The 27,667-nt window shown below is 39.5% G+C and overlaps 1 protein-coding gene across 20 annotated transcripts in view; it reads left to right on the top strand.

Moving 5' to 3' along the window:
• PUS10 (pseudouridine synthase 10) overlaps window positions 1–26,533 on the top strand; it is an 85,558-nt gene extending 59,025 nt beyond the window's left edge. For 17 of the 20 annotated variants that reach the window (XM_001115357.5, XM_077959530.1, XM_077959528.1 and 14 more), the window contains 11 exons: window positions 42–87; window positions 2,263–2,327; window positions 3,592–3,677; window positions 4,619–4,744; window positions 11,821–11,877; window positions 12,744–12,820; window positions 12,914–12,969; window positions 13,800–13,917; window positions 19,518–19,660; window positions 22,235–22,334; window positions 24,900–26,533. In XM_001115357.5, the coding sequence (XP_001115357.1) occupies window positions 42–87; window positions 2,263–2,327; window positions 3,592–3,677; window positions 4,619–4,744; window positions 11,821–11,877; window positions 12,744–12,820; window positions 12,914–12,969; window positions 13,800–13,917; window positions 19,518–19,660; window positions 22,235–22,334; window positions 24,900–24,938 (913 nt within the window). In that variant the 3' untranslated portion in view covers window positions 24,939–26,533. Of the gene's footprint in view, window positions 1–41; window positions 88–2,262; window positions 2,328–3,591; window positions 3,678–4,618; window positions 4,745–11,820; window positions 11,878–12,743; window positions 12,821–12,913; window positions 12,970–13,799; window positions 13,918–15,419; window positions 15,612–17,936; window positions 18,153–18,613; window positions 18,808–19,517; window positions 19,661–22,234; window positions 22,335–24,899 lie in introns of those variants that run through there. The other 3 variants (XM_077959521.1, XM_077959520.1, XM_077959523.1) reach the window with 3 other exon arrangements.
• The last annotated feature ends 1,134 nt before the right edge of the window (window positions 26,534–27,667 follow it).

Raw genomic sequence — 27,667 nt, forward strand, 5'->3', positions numbered from 1 at the left:
AATAAACTCAACCTTTTACATTAACTTGAATTTTATTTTAGAGCTGCGATATGCCCAGATTGTTTTAAGCCAGCCAAAAACAAACAGGTAAGGAAAGGTTCCTGCTTCTTACTCTTGAGTGAGTTTTGTCTGAGCTGAATATTCAAATTTCCAACAAAAAGGATATGCATTAGAAACATGGCAACTCTATTATACTAAGAATCAGTCTTTAAATATTTCCATTTGCTACATTAATTTTTATTTTTTTTCAACTTTTTCAACCTTCACCTCCGGCTAGGAAGTTGTAGCACACAAACATCCTCATGTTTGTGTCAGTGTCTAGATTGTTCCCCTGACGGTGTTAAATTTAGAATCAATGTTTCGGTGATATTACTATTACTTATTAAATTCGACGTTTAGATTTTAATACCCCAAATTACATCATCTGGGAAAATCAATGGTAAGTGTCAGTAGCATTCCAAACTTTCAGCTGATACCTATTTTCCAGAAATTGAGGTTTACAATATATAAACCAAAGTAAGTTGTTTTATTTAGGACAGTCCTGAATTAACATGGCCTCTTTCTGGCTACATTTGCAAAAAGGGTGTTTTATTCAAACTCTTCCTTATCATCTTAATGTTAGCTAATCTTCATGTTAATGGACAAGTTAGTTAACATACACTCTTAGCTCGTATCATGTCAGGATAGAATGATGTGGTGCGATATTGGTCATCTTTCATGCGTCAGTTTCGTAGGTGGTTTCGTACACAGACTTAGGCATTCCTACAGTTTTACTTACATTCATTTTGTTGCTGTGATTGTTAAAAAGAACATAAACTCATTGTCAAATATACATCTGTTGGCTTTGCCTCTTGCTTTGACTAATTGCTGGGCCTTTTAGAACTGGGGGAAAGAAGTTTGTAACATTTGCCTAATGCCCTGTGCAGAAATAATTAGAAATGCAGACCAAGCCGAAAGCAGCGCCTCCCTACTTTTCTCTTATCGTGGCACATCTAAAATATTACCATGTTTGTTCAGCACCCTGAGCGTAACAGGATGGAGTTGCTTCAGATTGGCAGCAACAGGACTGGGGTTTCCATTGTCTGAGGCCCTGCCCAGCAGCCCTTCTGAACTAAAGAGATCAACATCTTGGCACAACCATAGTCCACTGCTTTGCCACGCCAGTTGGGAAGCTCTGCCCAAATAACCTGTAAGATGTATCTATATTGAAGACCTAGTTTTATTTTATTTACCCTTGAGGAAATATAATAATAGGCATCAAGTAATAGGATTAAGAGATTTTTGTTAAAGCATCATAGACACCACACCATTTGGCCAGTGGGAGTTGTAGACTCAAGTATAGTTTGCTTGCCTCATGGCTGGGAGCAAATTGAATGACCTTTTGAGATTTTTTTCAGTCCTAAGATTTCATATCTTATCAAACAGGCACTTAATTTCAGTTGTAACCCTATGGTATCTTGTAGAATGCCATGGTGGTCCCTAGAATATGATTTTGAAAAAATCATTCCTTTGACTGGTGATAAACTGTTGAGCTGCCTCCATTGTAATCCTTTTCAGTCAAATGTGATTTCTCGTAACAGAAGAAATAATTGTGATTTATCATAGTAAGCCATGTATATATGCACTAATTAGTTCTAGTATATCTACCATGCAGTTTGGCTTTTCTTATCTTAAAAAATCCAAGTGGAACATTTGTTGTAGATGCCCTTCTGTTCAGTACAGTGGATTTGCTTATTCTGTGGCTGGTGAGTGAGACTGAGTTGCTAGATGCCAGGGCTGGCAGGTTGACTCTGCTTTACCCTTTACCCTGGCAGCCAACTCCTAAATTACATACTGTGACCTCTGAAGGGATGTAGGAAAGAAAAGGTAGCTGAATCAATCTAAATTCCTGTTGAAGTCAAGGGAAAAAAAAATTAAATCACACTTCCTACAATGTCATCATTTTTTTGTATTTGAATTATACCATAATTTGAGAGAAGTGGGACAGTGTGGTGAAGAAGACCTGTTCTGCTGGATCTACCTGTTATTATAGACATAGACCAGATTGAAGAGAAGGGTTATAGAGGTGTGCCAGTTGCAGAACTGACATGAATGCTTAAGTTTTATTTATTTTCTTAAAAAGCTTAAGTATTTCTCCATGTTAAGTATATGAAATGATGTAATGAAATGATACAATTTCTCCAACCATGTTCTATGTTTCACATCTGACGTTTTCTTGTCTGGATAATAAAATGTATTTTCTTCTCATTTTACCCTATATAGTCTGTATTCACTAGAATGGCAGTTATGAAAGCCTTGAATAAGATAAAAGAAGAGGATTTCCTTAAGTAAGTAGAAGTATAGAAACAAAGAAGCGTCATGAAATTTTAGAATAAAGGGAATGTTAGAGATAAGCTGGATTATCTCTGAAACAAGATGATATATTTCAGGGGCCAGGATTGTGTCTTAGTCATTGTTATCTCTCCAACCCCGATGCAGTACCTGTCATATAGTGGTGTTCAGTAAATGTTTGTCAAATTAATATCAAGTGTAACGTCTTTTAAAAATATATATATATTTATTTTTTGAGATGGAGTTTCACCTTTGTTGCCCAGGCTGGAGTGCAGTGGAGCAATCTCAGCTCACTGCAACCTCTGCCTCTTGGGTTCTAGTGATTCTCCTGCCTCAGCCTCCCAAGTAGCTGGGATTATAGGCATGCACCACCACTGCCCGGCTAATTTTTTGTATTTTTAGTAGAGACAGGGTTTCGCCATGTTGGCCAGGCAGGTCTTGAACTCCTGACCTCAGGTGATCCAACCGCCTCATCCTCCCGAAGTGCTGGGATTACAGGCGTGAGCCACTGTGCCCAGCCAAATCAGGTCTAACTTCTTGATCTTTTAGAAGAGGGTATTGTGTCCAAAGAGGGAGTTGACTTGCCTAAGCTAGTAATAGAGTAGATCTGGAGCCAGATTTCCTGACATTCTAGCCCAGTGCTACGCCCATTACATCCTTAGTCCTGTATTTCCTAGTATCGTTCATCTCCAGAAAAGGGAGAGGAAGGCTCATGAGTTTCCTCACTTGTTAAAATATGGTAAAATAAAATAAATGCAATAAACCTTACATTTTAATTCTTGGTACATTCATTTTATTAAATAAAATATTACTGTAGTTTTCTTTCCAGAAGATCCTTCAATACATTTCAAACAATGATGTGATAAGGGGGGTAGAGTCAGCAGTAAACTGCACATGACCATGGACAGCAAAATGGTTAAAGAGCCTGACGGGGCTTCCACTTCCTTTGTATGGATTTTTCCCTCAAATCTTGAGACTATTGGAAAGTATTAGGTTGGTGCAAAAGTAATTGCAGTTTTTGCCTAGGAAGATAAGGCCTCCCAAGGGTGAAAGGTAGCAGCAGAGCCCTTATTTACTTACTGCCACTCTCATATGTTAAAATTGTTACTCCACAGGCCTGCAAGACCTTTATTGTTCTGAAACTAAAAGTTAGCGAGAGACTTGGGCTCTGTGTATGTCTCAGACGATGCTGATTCATCTAAGTTTTGTGATTCAATATTATGTCTGGAAAATAGCTATAAAATTTATTTTGTTTTGCAGGCAGTTTCCTTGTCCTCCAAACTCACCAAAGGCTGTATGCACTGTTCTTGAAATTGAATGTGCTCATGGTGCTGTTTTTGTGGCTGGTAAAATATTTAGTCTAGAATATACATACACTGTGAATGTACTCTCCTTTCTGAAAACTCAACTGACTCCTGTTCTATTTTATTCTTATTGCTGTTATTAGATTCTAATAAGTTTACTCTCTTGAGAAGTAGAATCAATAGCCAAACTTATTTTAGGTTTTGTGGGCATTCTAAAGGATCACTTAGGAGATCAGTTATTTTAAATGCCATGCCAAAAGGAAATGACACTTCCTAGGTTTTAATAGTTTTCATCAGAGATGGCCAAGTAGAAATATGGGTAGATGCAGAGACCCAAAACTGGTTTGGAGAAAAACAGCAGGACAGAGGCTGTTTTATAACATAAAAGCAAACTTGAAAAAACAATTTATTATCTCCAAAATGACTAAACACTTGGCTTCCACTGGAAAGAAATTGTTCATTGACTTTCCCTAAAGGTAATCTGGCAGACAAATTTTTGTTCGAAAGTTACAACTGTTTTATAGTAATGGCTGAAGTGAAATTGCTCTTCAGCCCTGACTATAATATCCTATCCTAGGGCAATGAAAGCTACCTGCCTTACTGTAGCTTTATTCATCAGGTGTAAAAGCAAATTTGGTTGTGTTTTTTTTTTTTTTAATCCTTGGTACATTAATAATATTATATAATTTGTTCAGTCAGCCAATCAAATTAAATATATTGAGCATTCCTTTCAAACTCATTTGATGCACCATTCATATCATATATTTACTCATCTATTTTATTGTTACTTTAAACCTTTTTATTTAATTCTCTACATGTCTGTGTCCCAGGTCTCCAAATTGAGTTGTTAATTAGGTAAAGGATAGGCCTTGTTTTATATCGTAGCACTTAGGATATTGGCCCTTATAGTTGTTGCTTCTCTTTTTATCCTGTTATGTTAATTACTCCATTCCATCCAGGCTGCCTGATTGTTTCTTTCTCAGGGAGGTATAATAAATACTCCAGGAATCTACCACAAACTCCTTGGATAATTGATGGAGAAAGAAAGCTGGAATCTTCAGTGGAAGAATTAATTTCAGATCATCTGTTGGCAGTATTCAAAGCAGAGAGTAAGTGTTACAATCTTCATACTTTATTTCTTTTTTTTTTTGAGATAGGGGCTTTCTTTGTCAACTAGGCTAGATTACAGTAGCACAATCAGTTTACGGCAGCCTTAACCTTCTGGGCTCAAATGATCTGCCCACCTTGGTCTCCCAAAGTCCTGGGATTATAGGCATAAGCCACCCCACCTGACCTAATCTTCATATTTTATTCTCTTTTTTTTTGAGAGAGAGGGGGTCTCACCCTGTCACCCAGGCTGGAGCACAGCCTCAACCTCCCAGGCTCAAGCAACCCTCCCATTTCAGTGTCCTGAGTAGCTGGGACCACAGGTATGGGCCACCATGCTCGGTTATTTTTTAATATATTTTTAGAGATGGGATTCTCACTACGTGGCCCAGGCTGGTCTTGAACTCCTGGGCTCAAGTGCCCCTCCTGCCTGGGATTCCCAAAGTGCTGGGATTATAGGCAGGAGCCACTGTACTCGGCCATATATTTAATACACTGACATTCATGAATAGAGTTCTTGGAGGTGGTAAGAAAAATTTCTATGTTTTGTTAATCACTACCAAGTCTGGACCTCTTGGCCATAGGCTTCCTGTGAACAGGGATCATCACGTTCTGGGTGCCACTGGCCTGGGCTGGATTTCGGCCAAAGCACTCAAGAATATCTGCCTGTCCTCTCTCAAGATGACTGCTCTGCCGGGTGTAGTGGCGCGTGCCTGCAATCCCAGCACTCTGGGAGACTGAGGCAGGCGAATAACTTGCAGTCAGGAATTCAAGACCAGCCTGGGCAACATGGTGAGACCCTGTATCTACTAAAAATACGAAAATTAGCCAGTCCTGTTGGTGCACACCTATAGTCCCAGCTACTTAGAAGGCTGAGGCACGAATCGCTTGAACCCAGGAGGCGGAGGTTGCAGTGAGCTGAGATCACACTACTGCACTCCAGCCTGGGTGAAAGAGTGAGATTCTGCCTAAGAAAATAAAAAATAAAGTAAAAAAATGACTGTTCTTTCCTGGGGAAATTCAAAACAACTGAAACTAAATGAATGCACCTAAGCCCTGACCTTGGTACACCTCTGCCTTGGCCTCTTTGGGGGAATATGAGGAAATTAAAACACATCTTCCACATCCAGTGCTTCTTCAGTAGTAATCACTGGCAAGTGTTTGGCTTCTCTCTTAACCTATAAAGTGTCCTGGAATAAAGTTCAGGCCTAGATAAAGTAAATCAACAGCAGCCATTTTACAAAGACTGAATGACAGTTGTATTGTTTTTGAATTTAGGTATTAACGAGCCTAGGTTCGTGGGATGAGTCAGGTTCCATCAGGTTTATGTTTTCCTTGTCTCAACAGGCCTGTCAGGTCAAAGGCAGCATAAAGTCTTGTGATTTCAATTGCAGGAAATTGTGTTACACGTCAGGAAAAACTGCAGGGCATGAATGATGTTACTCTTTGGAATGAGGCTCCTAGCATAATTAGAAAACTTTTTTTTTTTTTTGTGAGACAGAGTCTTACTTTGTTGCCCAGGCTATAGTGCAGTAGTGTGATCATGGCTCACTGTAGCCTTTACCTCCTGGGCTCAAGCAATCCTCCTGCCTCAGCCTCCCAAGTAGCTGGGACTACAGGTATGTACCACCATGCCTGGCTAATTTTTTTGTATTTTTTGTGGAGATGAAGTTTGGCCATGTTGCCAAGGCTAGTCTCAAACTCCTGAGCTCGAGCAATCCATCTGCCTCAGCCTCCCAAAGTGCTGAGATTACAGACGTGAACCACCACACTCAGCCAGCAAACCCTTTTTTGACAGACCAGCTAGAAATCCATCCTTCTCTCTGAAAGACCTTAAGATAAACATGCTTTGATCATGACAAACACATGGTCTAGATGAGACATGGCTGACCCTTCCAGCTCCCTGACTTGCAAGGAGGAAAGAGAAACACTTCAAACCACATCCCTCTTATAATTTGTTGCCTATCGCATAGGTGGACCTTCTTTAAGGGTCTTTAAGAATTGTTTACTGAATGGAAAAAAAAGTATCCCAGCACCCTAATATTTTCCCAAATCTTAGCAGTAAAGACCCTGGACTATTGCCATGAGCTTTTTTGCCCACTTAATTTGGTATTTACAAATGAATTATCATGTAAGACTTATGCAGATTATGAAGGGATGAAAATAAAGCTTTAGCACAAAAAGTTTCATCTGAATTCTTTTTGGGGCCACCTGTCACACCAACTGTCAGGTTCCAGCCCAAGCTGAAGACTGAAGGGAGTGGGTTGATGAGTGGCGGGTAGCTGAAAGAACACTCAGGGAGTCATAGGGAGTTTTGGACATGGCTTTATTCTCTCTCTCTCTGGGCAAAAGCCCAGGCATGAGCCATATGTACAGCATCAGCAGGATAGTTATACCTTTTACAGACAATAGTGGCTCCAAGCCAAGCGCAAGTTCATGTGAGTGATCACCTAATGTGCCTCACGTGGTGTGGTTACATAATGTGTGGGGTTGCGCGCCTGCGCACCAAACCTGCTGAGTCATGCTGTGCTGGAAGGCTGCCTCAATCTACTCCTGACTAAAGCGCAGCCATTTCCCTTATACTCCACCCTCCAGGCTGAGGGTGTCCTCTGGGCAGGGACACATGCCCATGGGGCAGAACCCTGAATCCATAGTCCACAACAACAATACAGAGAGCAACAGATCACTACTAGGATCTCAACTATGCTACTTATGTCTATTAGGGCCCAGCATAGGCCAGAGCCTGGGGATGCCCACCATCTCTGCAGGGGGTCATCAGTAAAGCCCTCAACTGTCTTAATCTCCCGTGAGACCCCTTGCAGAGCTGCTTTTATGTTCTGCTGATTATCCGGGATAAAGGTACAGCATTATGTTATGTTTATACAGACCATGATGGGTAGCCATCCCACAGTGGTATTACCCCAATGTTGCTCTATGCACCACAGTGCCTGGGCTGGGGGTACTACATGTTCCCCCACTGACCAGCTCCATCCATCATAAATGCCATGGGCCAACCAGGGGGCAAGCATGCCATGGGTCTTGCAGCATCCTTTGTCCAAAACTTGTGCATTGTGTTCCAGGCGTCAGCCGTGGGACCTGAAGTCTCCAACCATGTTCACTTCTCTACAGATGTGGGATGTATGTGCCAGGGCAAACCATCCACAGCTGCTGCTGGAAGGGCGGTACAGATCCAACAGTTGGAAACATTGGTCACCTCAGCACAGGTGTGGGCCCAATCCACAGTGCAGTTGGAGCATGTGAACCCAAAGGGCTTGTACCTGCTGAATAACCCGCTTGGCTGCTAGGAAGGCAGTCTCAGCCACATCATCCCAATCTCAGGCAAGAGGGGTGTTGTTGCTTCTAAATCTCAGTATCCTGCTACATCAAGTGCAACACCAAGTGTCGGGTTCCAGCCCAAGCGGAGGACCGAGGGCAGTGGGTGGATGAGTGGTGGGCAGCTGAAAGAACTCTCAAATAATCGTAGTGAGTTTCAACATGGCTTTATTCTCTGTCTCTGGGCACAAGCCCCAGTCTGAATGGTATGTACAGCGTCAGCAGGGTAGTTATACATTTTACAGACAATAGTGGTACCGAGCCAAGCACTAGCTCATGTGAGTGAGCACCTAATGTGCCTCACGTGGCGTGGTTACATAATGAGTGGGGTTGTGCACCTGCACTCTAAACCCGCTGAGTCATGCTGTGCCGGAAGGCCACCTCAGCCTACTCTTGACTAAAGCACAGCCATTTCCCTTATGCCACCTTACTCCTTTATTTTAAGAAGATTCAAGAAAGTTTCAGTTCTATTTGGGCCCCAGGGAAGACCCTGTTATCTCTAGGGCTGCTGGAGGACTGACTCTGAAACAGTTGTGTTTTCCCCCTTACAATTTTTAATGAAAGTGGTTTGTTGTCATTTTCCATTTGATGGGGGGAAAATTATATTGCATGTTTGATAGCTGTAAATGTGTCCTGACATAATTTATTGAGAGTCCCCTGAGAAAAAGCAGACCTCTGGGCCTCAGTGCTAACTGGCTCCCTGTCAGGAGACAAAATCTTGTTGTTTGAAATCTCTGATTGATAACATCAATTTGCTGAACCTGTCCTTCTCAGATATATTACTTATTGATTAGTGGTTCACATCTGACAACTCTGGGAAGATGGTTCTAACTGTGGTACTCCTAAGTGTTAAAGTTCTATAAACTGAGCCAGTATTGCATGGAGCAGTGTGGCTACCTATATAAACATCCCTTCCCCTATGTGAGATATACAAACGTGTTTCTCAGTCACTTCAGACTGCATGTCTTATTATCTACTTGTTAATTCCCTAATGAGTAATAATTTTGACATGCTCTCAAAAATCTGTATGTCTAAGAAATCTTCTCCTAATATATTTATTAATTCACTTATTGAATACATACTTTCCATGTCAGTTCCCTGCTAAAACCTGGTCAATGACTAGCTACAGGATGAAGTCCACTTACCTGGATATTCTGGGTCCTTCATTGTCTGGCCTCTGCCCATCTTTCGGTCCGATTGTCTGTCTGTCCCAAGTACGAGGACCACTGCAGATTAGCTGAACCCCTTATAGCTCCTGATCATTCTTGCCCTTGATTTTGGTTTTTAGGGGAATGAGACAAGGCACAATGTGAGTTTAAAAAACTCAACTAAGTTTTAAGCATGTATTTTCTAATACTTAAGGGAGTGGCTTCTCTTCCTTTTTTGTCAGCTGCCATTTATAATTGCACACTAGTAAGTTTTCAGGTTTGCCCCCGCAAGTTTCTCTCACTCTGAGGTCCAAGGATGTTTCTTTAATTTTCAGGTTTGAAACATTTTTCTTTTCTTTTTTTTTTTTTTTGAGACGGAGTCTCGCCCTGTGACCCAGGCTGGAGTGCAGTGGCACGATCTTGGCTCACCGCAAGCTCCACCTTCCGGGTTCACGCCATTCTCCTGCCTCAGCCTCCTGAGTAGCTGGGACTACAGGCACGTGCCACCACACCCAGCTAATTTTTTTGTATTTTTAACAGAGATGGGTTTCACCATGTTAGCCAGGATGGTCTCGATCTCCTGACTTCATGATCCACCCGCCTCAGCCTCCCAAAGTGCTGGGATTACAGGCATGAGTCACTGTGCCCAGCCTGGTTTGAAACATTTTTCTAAAAGATCAGTAAATATGCCTTCTCCTTTAGTCTGGATCAAATGTTTTTGTGGCCTTCTCAAGGGCCTAGTTTCTACACCTCTTTCTTCACCTCTTTCTTACTGATGGGCTGGAATTTGTGGGAAGTTTTATGGCTGACTTACGAATTTAAGATTTCTGCTCCTTCAGTTACTAGTAGACTTAGCTCTTCGAGGCCTGTTCATTCCCTTCACCCCTGCCAGTCACAGGTTCCTGTTCAGTCACTGTGGACCCCCTGTTTTCCTGACAGGGCTGACTGGGAGACAGGGATGGGCAGGTAGAAGTCAAATCGTAGCCCCAAGGAGTCTGCATCTTCGGCTTCCCAGATGCCCTTTTTGAATTCACCACTGAGCCATGGCCATCCATCTGTTGTTAGCACTACAGGTTGAGTCTGTTGACTCTGATTAGAAGATACTGATGTTCCTATGGATTTATTAGTAACTTCACACTGGAGTGTAAACACAGAATGGAGAGTTTTTTGGGACTTAGTGGTTCACAGACTCCTACTTCCTGCCTGGCCTAGTTCTGTGTCTAAAAACGTAGTTGTATAAGCCCCTTGCCTTTAAAACAAAACAAAACAAAACAAAAAAACAATTTTCCTATTCCAATATTTGCAGCTTTTAGTCTGTGATGATCTACTTATGATAGAGCATACACTGGTTTTATCACGTTTCCAGCTTTGGTTTGATGACATATATAATGAATTTGCTTTTTAGAGTCAGACCTTTTTTTCCCTCCTTTTTCTTTCATGGAGTTTTTTTTTTTTTTTTTTTTTTTTTTTTTTTTTTTTTTTTGAGACGGAGTCTCGCTCTGTCGCCCAGGCTGGAGTGCAGTGGCGCGATCTCGGCTCACTGCAAGCTCCGCCTCCCGGGTTCACGCCATTCTCCTGCCTCAGCCTCCCGAGTAGCTGGGACTACAGGCGCCCACAACCGCGCCCGGCTAATTTTTTGTATTTTTAGTAGAGACGGGGTTTCACCGTGGTCTCGATCTCCTGACCTTGTGATCCACCCGCCTCGGCCTCCCAAAGTGCTGGGATTACAGGCGTGAGCCACCGCGCCTGGCTTCTTTCATGGAGTTTAATTCTTAAATAATGAATGTTTTTGCTTGGTTGTGTTTTAAGGAAAAAGAGAAAGATGGTAGAGTTTTTACCATAGGCTTATGGCCAGAGGGGTGGTGGGCTCTTCTTCCAAACAGGACTCTGCCTTGGCTTTCCCATGGGATGGTAGTTAAGGTCAGATTTTAACATCAGAAACACCTAGCTCTGCCATTTACTTGTGCGACCTTGGGATCATTACCTAACTTTTCTGAAGCTTGGTGTTCTTTTATTTTGTACTTACTTTATAAGGTTATAATAAGGATTAAATAGTACATGGTTCAGGTGCAGTGGCTCACACCTGTAATTCCGGTGCTTTGGTAGGCCAAAGCAGGAGAATAGATTGAATTCAGGAGTTAAAGACCAGCCTGGGCAATAAAGCAAGACCTTATCTCTACAAAAATTAAAAAATTAGCCGGGTGTGCTGGTGTGCACTTGTGATCCTAGCTACTTGGGAGGCTGAGACAAGAGGATTGATTGGGCCCAGGAGTTTGAGGTTGCAGTCGGCCATGATCATGGTACTGTACTCCAGCCTGGGTGACAGAGTAAGATCTCATTTCTAAGAAAAAAAAAGTAAATAAAATTTAAATTTTTAGTCCAATGCCTGGCATATAATACGTTCTCAATAAATGGTGTTTACTATTAGCATTACTATTTTTAGTAGAGATTGACATTAGAGGTGGGACGATGACTCTCCCGGGGGATTCTCCTGTAGATTGTTCAAGACCTTCAATTGGGTTTCTACCAAAGGTTGGGAATGAATATCTTAGGGCTATGATGTCTCTAATTTTTTTTTCTTTATCTGCTTTTCAAAGGTTTTAATTTTTCATCCTCTGGAAGAGAAGATGTAGATGTGAGAACATTAGGAAATGGTAAGACTGCAACAGCATCACCTGATTAGAACTAACTTTCTGATATTCATCCTTTCTAGACAGCAGGCTTAGTAGTCACTCAGTGAAAAACAAAGTGAGCAAGGTCGAGAGCTTCTCCAAGGGAGGAAGCTTTGTGGATTATGGAGGCCCCTTTATGAATTATATGAAATACACCTTAACAGGAATCATTTCTTCAGAGGCCATCCTGATTGCATACCTGTAGGTTATAAGGGACTTGTATGTGCATTAACAAAGAGGTGACTGATTTTTTATCCAAAGGTTTGATTATTAATTTTTTCATTTAATAACATTTCAGAAGTACCAATACAGTTTTCAAAATGTACATCTTCATTTAAAAAGTTATTCTGCTGTCTTAACCTTCATGTCTCTCATTTTACCCTGCTGCATTATCGGAAAGATGATGACATTTAATCCTCAACTGTTTGAGACTTATAGTTCCTTCCTCTCATGGAACCAAAGCTTTTCCATTTCACTAGTGGATCAGGCTAGGAGGATGGATTTCAACAGGGCATTGCTGCATGTGACAACTTTACATTAGTGTAACTAAGTTAATTAGCAGTTATTTGAACTGTGTTTTGTAATTAGCACAGGCTTGTTCATGGGCCTTTGGGAAAGCAGTCATTTTCACATATTGCCTGTGCTGGGGTTTAGCAGCCCTTCTGCCCCCACAAAAAGCCCCTTGATTCTTCTCACACATTCTTCCCTCCCTCAGATGTAGTCATGTCACGAAACTTTTAGTCCTCTAGAGCTCAACCCATTTTTCACACCTCCTAACCCTCTTGCATTAGCCCAAATGTTAACTCCATCAACACGTTTCTGTTTCATGACGGGGTGTGTGCTGCCAGGAAGGCCCTTTGCAATTGAGCTGGTGAATCCTCATAGAGTACATTTCACTTCACAAGAAATTAAGGAACTTCAGCAGGTAAACCACTTCATGACATGGAAATCGTCATGTTTCTGCAATTCTGTAACTGAGCTAGACTTGCTAATTGTTTTTCTTTTTCTGCTACTACAGAAAATTAATAACTCATCTAACAAAATCCAAGTACGTGACTTGCAGCTTGTCACAAGGTAAGAGTAGGCTCACTGGAGACGATTTTGAAGGGATGTTTTAGTTGCAGGTCATATATCTTGATAAGGGAATTGCATCCAGAATATATAAAGAACTCTTAACAACCCAACTAAAAATGGGGAAATGATTAAGTAGACATTTCTGCAAGGAGGATATAGGAATAGCTGATTAATGTATGAAAAAATGCTCAACATAATTAGTCATTGGGGAAATACAAATCTTAACCACTTCTAGATATTATATATGCAAGAGAAATGAAAACAAACATCCACACAAAGACTTGTACATGATATTCCTAGTAACATTATTCACAATAGCAAAGAAGTAGAAACTACCCAAGTGTCTATGAATAAACAAAATGTGATATATCCATATAATGGAATATTACTTGGTAATAAAAAGGAATGAAGTACTGATACATGCTGCAACCTGGATGAACCTTGAAAACATTATGAAATGAAAGTAGCCAGTCACCAAGCACCACATACTGTATGATTTCATTATATGAAATGTTCAGAATAGGTAAATCTATAGAGATAGAAAGTCAGTTAATGGTTGTCTAGGGCTTGGGGAGAATAATAATGGGAAGTGACACTAATGGGTACAAAGTTTCTTTTTCGGGGTGATGAAAGTTTCTAAAACTAGATTGTGGTAATAGCTGGACAACTCTGAAAACATACTAAAAATCATTGAATTGTACAGTTAAAACTGAGAAATTATATGTAAATTATATCTCATTGGAACTATTTTTAAAGAAAGGTTAATTTGGGGCAAGGTTTGTTTGCATTTTATTTATTTGGACAAGGTTTTAAAAATTGTTTTTGTTTAGAGAGGCAATAGGACATATGAAAGAAGGTGAAGAAGAAAAGACAAAGACCTACAGTGCCTTAATATGGACAGATAAAGCGATCCAGAAGAAAGACATTGAATTCCTAAATGACATAAAGGTAGTTTAAGTATGCTTGTTCTTTTTATTTCATTTTTCTGTTGCCTATCAAAGATCCCATTGTCTTCTAATTTATTACTAGCAAGTCACAGGGCATGGGCTTTGGGGTCAGCAAGACCTGGGTTCCACGCCTGGTTCTGCCACTGACTAGCTGAAGGACTGGGTATGTCATCTAACCTGCTCGAGCGGCAGTGTGGCCAGTGGGGAAGAGCCCCACTTTGAAGACAGATTGCCTGGGTGCAAATCCTGGATCTGCATTTCTGAGCTCTGTGGCTTTGGACAAGTTACTTAACCTCTTTCTGCTTCAATTTCTTCATCTATAAAATTAGTTAAAATAATTAAATGAGTTTAATTAGATAAAACACTTAGAACAGTACCTGGCACATAGGAAAAACTCGGCAATGCTATTATCATCTTTGGTCATTTGTCAAAAATAAATATAAAATAGCACTTATCTAATAGAACTGAGGCTGAGATTAAGTACATGAGTAAAACACATGATAATATATGTAAAGCACATGCATTTTGCCACATGTGAAGTTTTCCTATACCTGAGCATGTGTCTGCCTGTTCACGTGCATACTTTTTACCACCTGCCCCCACCTCTTCTTATAAAAATAGTTTACTTCCTTTTTTCTTTCTTTCTTTTTTTTTTTTTTTTTTTTGAGACAGAGTCTTGCTCTTGTCACCAGGCTGGAGTGCAATGGCACGATCTCGGCTCACTGCAACCTCCGCCTCCCAGGTTCAGGTGATTCTCCTGCCTCAGCCTTCCGTGTAGCTGGGATTACAGGCACACGCCACCACACCTGGTTAATTTTTGTATTTTTAGTAGAGATGGGGTTTCGCCATGTTGGCCTGTCTGGTCTTGAACTCCTGACCTTGTCATCTGCCTGCCCCAGCCTCCCAAAGTGCTGGGACTACAGACATGAGCCACCGTGCCCAGCCAGAAACAGTTTATTTTCAAATGCAAGGAATGAGCATACATGGGCAGCATAGAGACACATATAGTTACCATTGTTTAAATAGGCAATATTTTGCAACAACCTAGATGACCTACTAGAAGGAACTGGTTTAATATTAATGACGTATCTGTATAATGGACTACTACTATTCAACCATTGAAAATTATGTGGTAGATAAATATTTATTGACACAGGAAAATGTTTCTGGTAAGTGCTAAGGAAAAAAATAAAAGTATAGACTCTAGAGAGGATGATATGCTGTGATTTAAGCCAGGGGTTCTCAACCCTCCGGTGGTACTGGCTGGTGACCTGTTAGGAATCTAGCCACGCAGCAGAAAATGAGCAGTGGATGAGAGAGCAAAGCTTCATCTGTATTTGCAGCTGCTCCCCATCACTCACATTACCACCTGAGCTTTGTCTCCTGTCAGATCAGTGGTGGCATTAGATTCTTATAAAAGCGTGAACCCTGTTGGAAATGACACATGCGAGGGATCTAGGTTGCATGCTCCTTATGAAAATCTAATGCCTGATGATCCATCAGTTGCAGGAAAACAGGCTCAGGGCTCCCACTGAATCTACATTATGGTGAGTTGTAAAATTATTTCATTATATATTACAATGTAATAATAATAGAAATAAAGTGCACAATAAATGTAACAAGCTTGAATCATCCCCAAACCATCCCCTCCTTCCCCAGTTCATAGAAAAATAGTCTTCCCAGAAACTGGTCCCTGGCGCCAAAAAGGTTGGGGACTGCTGATTTAAGCACACACAAACGCATATATATGTATATGTATACACATATAGCGGATTATGTAGAAAACAAATTGTATGGCAAAAGATACTATAAATAGAATTTATACTTATGAAAAATATGAACACGCAACAAATAAAAATAGACAAAGAATATGAACCAGTTAGCTGCAAAAAGAATAACTCCAGTGGCCAAGAATCATTTGAAAAGGTTGATGTAACAATAAGACATCACTTTATTCCCCTTAGACTAATAATACCTATCGGTGGGTTGGAGTGGAGGAGAGTTCTCAGTAGAAATGTAGTGTTTCAGCCTTTTTCAAAAACAACATGGTAGTGACTGTAAAAATTTAAAATATACTGAACTGTCCTGTAGAAATAAAACTCCAGTGCATACGAATATGTACACAGTGTTTAAGGGCTTTAAGTGGCAGAATCAACAACAAAAAGACTGGGAACATAATCAACGTCCCTCAATAAGGAAATGGTAGAGTAAATTGGGATATATACAGCTATTAAAAAAACAAAATCATGCCAGGCATGGTGGCTTATGCTTGTAATCCCAGCACTTTAGGAGGCTGAGGTGGGTGGATAACTTACTTGAGGTCAGGAGGTTGAGACCAGCCTGGCCAACATGGTGAAACCCCATCTCTACTGAAAACACAAAAAATTAGCCGGGTGTGGTGGTGCATGCCTGTAGTCCCAGCTACTTGGAAGGATAAGGCATGAGAATAGCTTGAACCCAGAGGTCAGAGATTGCAGTGAGCCAAGATTGCGTCACAGCACTCCAACCTGGGGGACAGAGTCAGCCTGGGGAACAGAGTAAGACTGCATCTCAAAACAAAAGCAAAAACAAAACCAGCATATGACCCTATTTAATTTACATATTAGTATGTACATATGTACCTAAAAATGCTGGGAAAAAAGATAGAGGTATGTCTATATCTATGACTCGTAGGAGCACTTATGACATGAGAAAAAAGCAAAGTGCAGAATAATGTTTATAGTATGAGTATTTTCGTAAAAACGTACAAATCATTCACCTGCTTAAAGAAGGTCATTTATAAAATGAGGAGATGGACTAGATCATCTCCAATGGCCTCTCCAGTTCTCAGATTCTGTGATTCTATAGCTAAGGCCTTTTAGCTTTTGGCCATACTATGTAAGGTTCTTAGGATGGTAGTTATAATATAGACAGATATCTTTAAGATTGTAAAATGAATTTCTAAATTTCTCTATGCCTTCACATGGGTTGTACAAGTTATTGAGAATGCCGTGGGAATAATAAACTCATTTAAAAAATAGGTTCATAGTTTGGAGTAGCCATAGAGATAATTCAGAAATAACACTGAGGTCAGGTGCAGTGGCTCATGCCTGTAATCCCAACACTTTGGGAAGCCAAGGCAGGAGGATTGCTTGAGCCCACGAGATCGAGGCCACAGTGAGCCATCATTGTGCCATTGCACTCCAGCCTGGGCTGAAAGATGATTTTCATAGGTACAGACTAAGTGGTGAAAGGGTCTCTTTTAATGGTCCATAGCCTAAGTAGACTGATGCAACTAGTTGATTTCAAATAATGTTTTTAGTTTTCAAATATTCCAGTTAGCATAAAAATTATAAAAACCGACTTACTTCCCCATACTGAGAAAAAGTCATTTCACATTTACTACTTATCCCCTCTTCAGGAGCAACCTATTTCTAAAAAAAAAAAAAAAAAAAAACAAGCATATGTGTGTGTTTGTGTGTTTCTGAAAACTCAGCAGTACAGGAGCAGCAGAGTGCAATATTAGAATAAATGAAGTAGTTTCCTTTTATCAACTAAAATCAAACAAACCAAAAAAGACATGTGACTCGTGGTATTTCCATTGACCGACTGTCTCATGGTCAAAGTACTAGGAATAACTCTAAAGGTAAAGGAAGCAGGGGAGAGGACTCCATAGATAGTCATTAATTTAAAGGCTGCTGTTTCTCTAAAGTGGAAGCCATGTCTTTATAGATTCCTTCACAGTTCAGCCTTGTCCTTTATTTATGTTTTTTTTTGTTTTGTTTTGTTTTTTGTTTTTTTATCTCTTTGACCAGAGAAAAATCAGGTCTTATGGAGACAGCTTATCTCATCAGGACAAAGTATTTCTGTAATAAAATCAAAGACTCATAAAAACCACAGAGTTAGGAGGAGCCATTGACTCACCACTCTGGTAAAAGCAGCCACACCCTTTCAAATGTGGTCTTTGTTAGAACTTGCTCTTTTTTTCTTGGTGGAGAACTTGATAGAGGAGAGACCAAACAGAAACTTTTCTTTCGTTAGCAGGCCTTCCGGCACTCAAGAACCATGGAAATTAGGAAGAGTTGTTCCGACAAGAAAATGCAGAGGATTCAGTTCTTATGAATCTGAATTTCTGATTACGCCCAATTTTTAAAACTTGGAATTAGTTGACCTTTTACAGTGTTAACCTCTATTTCTTAATTTTTATCTTGTGACAGAAAATCTCTAACTTGAACGAATTGTGAGAAAAACAAGCCTGTGTCCCTAAAAAATCTGAAATGTAAAAAGACATGCAGTATTATTAGTTGCAAGCTGGGTTAACAAACATTGAAAGGTCCTTGTTTATTATGCACATTGATGTGTAATTATTATATTGAAATATCACCCTAAACAAGATGTATTAATATTAATATATTTTCCAGATGTATCCTTTTGTATAACCCTTTTCCTTCACCAAAAAAAAAAAAACAAAAAAAACGAAAAAAAACAAATCCAAACAACCCACCCCTGACAGTAGGTATGTGGGTCTCCCTAAAACATGCAAACTCAGCGGGGCATGGTGGCGCGCACCTATAATCCCAGCACTTTGGGAGGCTGAGGAGGGCAGATCACCTGAGGTCAGGAGTTGGAGATTAGCCTGGCCAATATGGTGAAACCACGTCTCTACCAAAAAAATACAAAAATTAGCTGAGCGTGGTGGCGTGTGCCTGTGATTCCAGCTACTCTGGAGGCTGAGGCAGGAGAATCGCTTGAACCCAGGAATTGGAGGTTGCAAGTGAGCAGAGATGGCGCCCCTGCACTCAAGCCTGGGCAACAGAGCGAGACCTTGTTTCAAACAAACGCAAACTGCCATACACCCAAGCGATGCTGATGTCCCACCGTCTGCAACCAGCCATTTCTCACGCAGCCTGAAATCCCCACTCTTAGGTCACTCTGTTGGGTTAGAAAACAAAGGTAAAGGGGCCGGGTGCGGTGGCTCACGCCTATAATCCCAGCACTTTGGGAGGCCGAGGCGGGCGAATCACAAGGTCAGGAGAAGTGAGACCAGCCTGGCTAACACGGTGAAACCCCGTCTCTACACGAATTAGCCTGGCGCGATGGCAGGCGCCTGTAGTCCCAGCTACTCGGAAGGCTGAGGCAGGAGAATCACTTGAACACGGGCGGCAGAGGTTGCGGTGAGCCGAGACTGCGCCACTGAGCTCCAGCCTGGGCGACGGAGCGAGAAAAAAGAAAAAAAAAAAAAAAAGTAAACAAAGGTAAAGGCCTTGTCTTTAGGGCAACCCGATAGACCTTAAGGGCAGGCCAGAACTCCAGGGCCTTCACCAATTTATTAAATATGAGAGTAAAAGAGACCTATTTACTTCAAAGCCCTCTTTAAATGGCGAGGTTACTGGGGCCCAGAAAATGAGTAATGATAGACTGGGTTCTGAGAAGTCCCACAGAGTTTGAACCTAACGGGACTCAATTCATTTTACCATTAATTAGTGTCCACCCCGTGATACAGATGGAGTTCTCTAAAGGAAACATCTGTGGTGAGCTATGGATGGTGAAGGAAGGGCTAAGATAGGCTTCACTGGGTGGCAAAGCTGTGACTCCGGGACTGTGTGTCACATTCTCCCCTAGGACTTAAAGATCGACCAGAAAACACCTTTGCGCGTCCTTCACCGAAGGCCCCTGGCTGTGCGAGCTCGCGTCATTCACTCCATGGAGACGCAGTACGTGGATGAGCACCACTTCCGCCTCCGCTTGAAAACTCAGGCCGGCACGTATCCTTCCACCTGCTGCACTGCCGCCATGAGCCAGAACCCTGTTGGAAAAGTTCATGCTGCCCTGGAAAACAGGGTCAGCTTGGTCTGGGAGGGATTCGGGAAAGGATTGTACTGCAGAAGAATATTTTTGTTTGTTTGTTCGATGTGTTTTTTTCCCACGAAATTTGTTTTTCAAAATGATTCTAAACACTGAGGTAGCAGTGAGTTCAATGTCAGCTTTAAAGTTATGCTTCCTGTAATTGCCGTGTCTTACACAGTGCTGAGCGCATAGTATCCAGAAAATACTTTTGATGGATTCATTTGCTGTCTTGACATTATTTGCAAGTCACGTATTTATGACCATATTTGGGTCTTTTCAACATTTCAAGTATTTGCCTCGGATGATTAAACACAGGTAGTAGATGGGAATAGCACTACTTTACATCATGATCTTTTACTTGGTCACTGGCCTAGTACAACAGAGAATATCTTTGTCTACGTACCTTGTGAAAAAAACAAAACTAAAACGACTCAGATGACATATCATTATCACTATTTTCAGACTGCAAAGAGTTTTGACTATTACAGAAAGGTTGAGATTCAGAGTTAAAATATCCATAGTCCAAGGCTGATAATTTGTTCATAATCTAACCTGACTTGTATGATTTTTGTATCAGAACTGAGTCGCTGATTAAAATATATCAGGGAGCTCTAACAGGCTTTTTCTTTAGTTTACTTTTTGAAGGTCTTCCTAGTTTTTGTTTGCTTCTTGGTTTTATATTATTATGTGATCCAATAGCATGAAGTGACAAAATGCCTTCTAACTGGTATAGAACTAATGATGTACTATTGTATGTGTGTGTGTATATGTAACACATATATACACACACACACTATATATATATAGAAAAAAAGCAAGTTTTAATTACCAAATACCATTCTTACTATATTGCTGTAATTAGTCTGCCTGCCCTTCCCCACCAACCTGCATTCACTTCTTCCCCTGCACTACCCTAGGACCTGGATTTACTCAGCTAAGCCAAGTATAGGTTATCTACTCTTAAAATCTTCTAAATTTTGTAATTTGCATCAATTTCAATTTCGACTCCAGTGGATAGATCTTTGTATCTTTGTTGTTTGGAGCATATTTGCCTATTATGGATGGAATTTCAAATCATGTATATATTTTTTAAAAATCTTCTTACCTAATCCTGGCTTTTAGTTTTGGTGGGCCAAGGAGAAATGTCTTTTGTAGAATTTGATGTCTTTTCAATCCTATTAAAACATTCTTAGAACTACCCATGTACATGTACTTAAGGTATTAGCCAAGAAAAACTATGTGTTAAAGCTTTAGATGCCACATGGTTATACACAGAAGTATATGAATTTTTCACTTACTAAATTTACTTTATATATACCTTATATATTTACATCGATCAGTGCACTGAGATAGCTCATTTGACTTAAACCTTGTCCCTCTGGTTAGGAATAAGAACGTCTCTGGATGTTTTAACTGGTTATTCTGGGGCTATTTGGTTTTCTGTCTTCATCATTGCTACGCAGAAGGGGATTCTTTAAAGAAAATGAGAGACAATAAATAACAATTGTTGGGTAGTTGTGAGTTTATCAAAAAAGACAGTTACTAGATAATTATATGTCTTGTGCTTTAGTCAAAACATTTGGCAAAGGTAGAGTGAGTAAAACGTTCAGTGAGGACATAATATCAGTATATTATAGTATAGATTTTTCACCATCTAGAAACAAATTTGTTTCTCTATTCAAGTTCCATTAATTATTTTCTACTAAATCCTGGTTTGTAGAACAAAACATAATGCTGCATTTTTACTGAATGGTGGCAAAAACAAATCTTTTAGATAAATATTGTCAAAGCTGCAGTACAGTCCTGTGTAAGGAATGTTAATCTGAAAAACAAATTCTAGAATTAGTTATTGATTTCAAAATTTGAAGACCTATGAGGGAAATACAAAGTTGCCCCTTAAAAAAAGAGAGACAGAATTAACTTAGTTCTTTTGCTAACCATGTTAGCAAACTAGATGGTAGGTCTGAAGAGCCTCTAGTTTAGTCATTAAGACTAAACTAATAGTCTCATTATTCCTTCCATCCTATTGCCTCTGGGTCATGTTACAAGGAATGCCATCATTGAGATCACTCTGTGTGTGACTCTGTGGAAACGTACCATCTGGCAGGTGACAGTTGCCATTATTAAAAAATGGGACTAACAAGATGATAATACAGAAATTGTGGCCAAGTTGTTTTTTAATAAAAGCATTCAGCTATAGTTAATTTTTAAAATCCACATCCAAACCTTGACACTTGGAGATGAGCTATAAAGAAAAAAGAAAGTAATGATTTTTGGTAAGTTTGATGTAAACACATTTCTCAGGCTCTGATGTTGGCTGCCAGCCTACTAGGAACCACCTGGCCAAAGCTTTTTTTTTAAGACACACAAGTCAGAGCTCAGAAATAACCTCTCTTTTGTAACATTTCTGCTCTTATTATTTTTGCCTGTCAAACCTTACCAAATAGTTGGTACAGCATGCTGTCTTCATTTTTTCCTTAAACAAACCCCAGCTACATTAAAGAGTTTGTACATGGAGACTTCGGGAGAACCAAGCCAAACATTGGGTCCCTGATGAATGTGACCGCAGACATTCTTGAGCTGGATGTTGAGGTAAACCATTCTGTTATGGAATGCACATTGGCAAAGTGAATTCAACCAAAGTTATGCGCTTTGGCATTAAGCTGTTTTAGTACTACCCACCTCCATAGGTATTTGAGAATGGTGAAAATCTCACAGTAACATTGTATTGAAGGGCGGGACTGTCTTTGGATTTTTTTGTTTGTTTGTTTTTAATACGAAGTCTCATGTTCCTTGCAAATATATAGCTAATTTACTAACTGAGCTTTATCAAATCTAAACCCTTAAACCAAGCAAGGAAATAAAGTTGTAAGTGTTCTCCATATGTCCTTTGGACTCTAGAGAATTCATTCCCATACCTGTTGCGTTTTATAGACTTTAAAGCAACCGATTCAGAAACATTGATTCACAAGGGTAGAAAGTGAGGTGAGCCAATGTTTCTTCATAAAAGCAGTTCTATAAGGACCCCTGTGATGTGGTCCAAGTTCTCTGCTCTTATAGTCTGAATTGAAACAAGGTTAAATTCTAAAATAATTGTAAGAATGGTTCTGTCGGGCAAGTCTCCATAAATATTTCATTTGAGTATCAGTAAGTGTTGAGTCATGAGTGGTGTTTCTTCATGAAAATCTGACTAGGAATAGAGTACCTCCCCAACTACTCTCCCCAGAATCTTAGGACTTGGGGATTTGTACTTGGGAATAATATCAAAGTTACAGAAAGAAGTGGGCATAGTTGCCCAATGTGAAAACATCTATGGTAATCAAATGATCACTGGAGTAGTATTTCCTTACCAGCAGTTCTCTCAAGTGCTCTGGGATTAGATTAGCTCCTGCAGTATAGCCAGTGATCGTGCCCTCAAGGTTGCAGGGAGCCTCTTCAGTGAAACTGTCATTTGGAGGAAGACAACTTCTGTTAAAGAAAAATCTCTACTCCATTCTTTTTTTCCTTTTTTTTTTTTTTTTTTTTTGAGACAGGGTCTTGCTCTGTCACCCAGGCTGGAGTGCAGTGGTGCGATCACGGCTCACTGCAACCCTGACCTCCCAGGCTCAAGCAGTCCTCCTGCCTCAGTCTCCCGAGTAGCTGGGACCACAGGCATGAGCCACTATGCCTGGCTTTTGTTGTTGTTGAGATGCGGTCTCACCATGTTGCCCAGGCTTGCATTAATCTTTTTTTTCCTTAATTCTCAGAACAGTTAGGAGTGTCAAAGACTCACAGGCCAGTGTTTCTCAACACTGACTGCCCACTGGAATCACTGTGGAGCTTTGTAAGCACTACAACATGCCTCCCTCCACACACACAGAGATTGTGATCAGTCATGTTTTATTTTCAGCTTGAGAAAACACTCATTAATTTACATTTGGGTGTTTGGTATATGGCTATATTCTGAAACAGAACCAAAATATCTTCTTGAGATTTGTAAAAGACACACACACACGTAGCTTGTAGGCTTTTCTAATAAATTTTTTTTGAAGCCAGTACATGAAGTGACTCATGGATTAATGAAGAAATTTTCAGTAAATAATTTCACGTTTTAAACTTTAAATGTCAATAAAAACCACAGATACAGTGGGGTTTTTTTTGTTTTGTTTTAACTTTCTCTTAAAGTAGATCCTCTAGCCTTTGATAGACCTGGTATGTGTTTATGTGGAGACAAATAGTCTGTTTACTGTAATTTCATTCTGACTCAAAGGTCAAGGTTTTGTCCTAGAAGAACAAAATAAAGGTAAGTAGAGATAGATGAACTGGATTTTAAAGAAACAGAAATTCTACAGAAGTGAAGCACAAAGATCCTTAATCCTTTTCTAGTTCCAGGTCATCTTTCATAATCATTTATTTCACATTTTGTTGCTATGTTGCAAACAAGACTTATAGGCGTATAGACTACTTGAATATTTGTTCAATGCAAGATGAGAGAATGAAAATGATCAGAAGAATGAAAGTTTCTGAGACTTCTGAGGGAAAATTGGTGTAGTCACTTGAATTTGTTTGCTACTTTGACCCATAAATACCATTTTTTTTTTTTTTGAGATGGAGTCTCATTCTGTCTCCCAGGCTGGAGTGCCGTGGCATGATTTTGGCTCACTGCAACCTCTGCCTCCTGGGCTCAAGCTATTCTCCTGCCTCAGCCTCCCGAGTAGCTGGGACTACAGGCGTGTGCCACCATGCTCGGCTAAATTTTGTATTTTTAGTGGAGACGGGGTTTTGCCATGTTGGCCAGGCTGGTCTTGAACTCTTGACCATGAGTGATCTGCCCACCTCGGCCTCCCAAAGTGCTGGGATTAAAGGTGTGAGCCACCACGTCTGGCCCCATAAATACCATTTAAAATTTTTAAATGTATTCTCTTGTCAGTCAAAAAGCACAATTAATAACCAACTGAGTAGCCAAATACTGCTACTCAATTAATTCAGAAGATCTCAGGTCCAAGAATCCCTAGAACAGACTTGACGGTGTTCATTTATGGTATTCAATAGCTCTTTTCTTCAAATGCAGTTTCTTCTGTTGCATTATATTAAAACTATTACATTTATACAGCATTACCAGCAAATGCTTACCACAACAGCAATATCTGTTTTAATGACTTCTTGTCTCCCTTCTAGTCTGTAGATGTTGACTGGCCACCTGCTCTGGATGACTAGCTTTCAAAGTTGGAGACAAAGCGTAGGGTTTTCCTGGCATGGTGTGGACATCCACGGAGCACACGCCGTAAAATGGCTGTTTACCCACCATAACGGTGTCTTGGAAACCATTTGGATCATGTTGATCTATATAATTGTTAATTTGTTGTAACATCTCAGGATCTATATATGTGTATATTTTGTGTTAAATTGTTCCAAGGATGTCTTACGATTTTTCTCATTCCCTCTCTCACCCCCACAAACCAAACTATGAATAATGAAATAATTCTCCTTAATTCTTTCATTTAGAGAGGTACACAAACAGAACACACTCTCTCTTAAGAAGCTTTAATTTCAGCAAGATTTCCCTCCACAAGAGACATACTACCTTTAAAATCATGTTCTAATTTTTAAAAATTATCTGAATAAAAGTTACATCTAGATTTATGCAGCATAATATCCTATAATATTCTAAGATTGCAAATGCAAATCTGACATTATTATTTTTCCCAGGAAGCCTCAAACGAGCTATTACCAATGAAGTACTTTTGGCTGTGATTTGTCATAAATCTTAACCAAACTATGAATAATGAAATAATTCTCATTAATACTTTCATTAAGGAAGAATTTTGACAATCTAAAATTGTCAATACATTTTTCCTGTGGAGGGAAAGTAAAACCATAGGAACCAAGGCATGCCATGGTAGGAGCCTTTAATAAATCTTTTAAATAAGGAGAAACAAGTGCCTTTAATAACTTCAATCCCAGGGTTAAGAATTTGAAAAATTGAGAATGCTAAACAAAGAAGAACTGATATTATTTCAGAATACTTCAATATATTATCCAATTATAAACATTTTAATGATACCTTATTAAAGTAGATAGGATATTGTCTCCATTTTATAAATATGGAAACCAAAGACTAGAAGTTAAATGACTTATCCAAAATTGTTAGCTACTTCTATATTGAGGACTAGAACTGAAGTTTCTTGGTCTCCAGGGTCTTTCTAATAAGCCCTATTATTGAACACCTGTTTGTGTGAAGGGGCAGCTATGGATGCCATTTAAACTCACGTAACTGAGAATTAACTTTTGGAATGTAGTTACCAAATCAAAGAGCTCACCAAAAAATAGCCCAAGACTATTTAATGCAATCTTATATAGTTACCATTTGTTATTAAGTTAAAGCTCAGTTGGTATTACAAAGAGGAAAAACATTAAGCTAAACCTAAAAAAAATGAATGGGTCATTAAATTTCAGAAAGGAGCCTTATTACAATTTCAGATTTGAGTATAATTTCCATCACCCTAATTCAACTATTTGAGCTTTTTTTAAGAATACATGTAACTTGACTAGTATTAGATTACTCACCGTTTCCCATCTCTGTATTAAACATAAATCACAGATACCAAGATTCACTTTAGATATGAGGAAAATGGTTTTAATGGACACAAAGGAGTCAGCCACGTTGGAACCAACATGGTTTCATACCACGTTGAAACCATGTGTTTGATATGTGAATAACAGCAAATGCTTTTTTCACTATTGTCAATGCCAATGCATTGAAATGCCCAGAAAATGAGAAAAGGATAACAAATAAACTTTTGATAAAAAGGTAAGATTTTCTGTGTGGATGTTTCTCAGTTTCTGGGAAAATTTTGCTACAAAAGAGACTTAAATAGTTTAGGAGGCAGTCTTTCGCATGGTATTTTTGGCTTAGCTTTGAATTCAGTGGACCTGTAATGTGTAAGAATGAAGAACGTGCTTAGCAAACTGAAATGAGAAGACTTCTATTCCTTAAATTTCGATTCCTGAGATTATACAAAATTTCAAGCAAAGAGTAAGCATTAGCTTTAAATACTTCTTCCAAATGTTCATAGAATTTTGAGACAAAGATTGTAAAAAATTAATGTTTGTCTTTGTTTCAGGCAGAACTGGGAATATTAAGTAGTGAGAGTGCTACAATTTCCCTTTTGCCTACATAAAAGCATTTTAAAATTAGTTTTATGATTTCTTTGTAAGCTTTATTTAAATTCGAAGTCTTTTTCATAACACTTAGAGAAAGAGCCCTTTGTACTTCTTAGTATCTCTTTGTCCCAAATATAGTCTGTGGTTTATTTTAGGAAAAACATCAACTCTGGATACCTGGAAAAGTCAAGAGAATATAAAATTGGCAAAACGAAAAATTTCCAAGTAAGATAACCGGTTACATTTGTGAGTTATGTGAAGTAAATTTAGAAGTTAAATTTCCATTTTCTAAGAGAAAAACATCTTACTTGGCACATCTTTTCTTTTGGAGCTAATTATTCTTTAAGTCCACTTAAGAGAATGAACTTTGATATCAGCTTTTCTGATTTTTTAACAAAGGCTACCCTTGTTTATTATGAAAAATATTACTTTTATAATTCTATTTTGAATTTCTAAATTTTGAAATAATTCCAAACTTACAGGAAAAGTTGCAAAAAAAGTACAAAGAACCTTTTTCCCTGAGCCATGGAGTCAGTGATGCCCCATGATCTTAAAGGCTTCAGTGTGTCATTTCTACAAACCAGGACATTCTTTTACTTAACCACAACACAGTGATCAACATCGGGAAATTAACGCTGATATATTACCATCTAACCTACAGACCCTGTTCAAGTTGCCAGTTGTCCCATCAGTGTCCTTCATAGTCAAGTGCTCACATTGCATTTTGTTACATCTCTTTAGTCTCCACCACTCTTACAAGTTTGTCTTTCTTGACTTTAATT

Source organism: Macaca mulatta, chromosome 13 (genome assembly GCF_049350105.2).
Source record: "Macaca mulatta isolate MMU2019108-1 chromosome 13, T2T-MMU8v2.0, whole genome shotgun sequence".
Lineage (NCBI taxonomy): Eukaryota > Metazoa > Chordata > Mammalia > Primates > Cercopithecidae > Macaca > Macaca mulatta.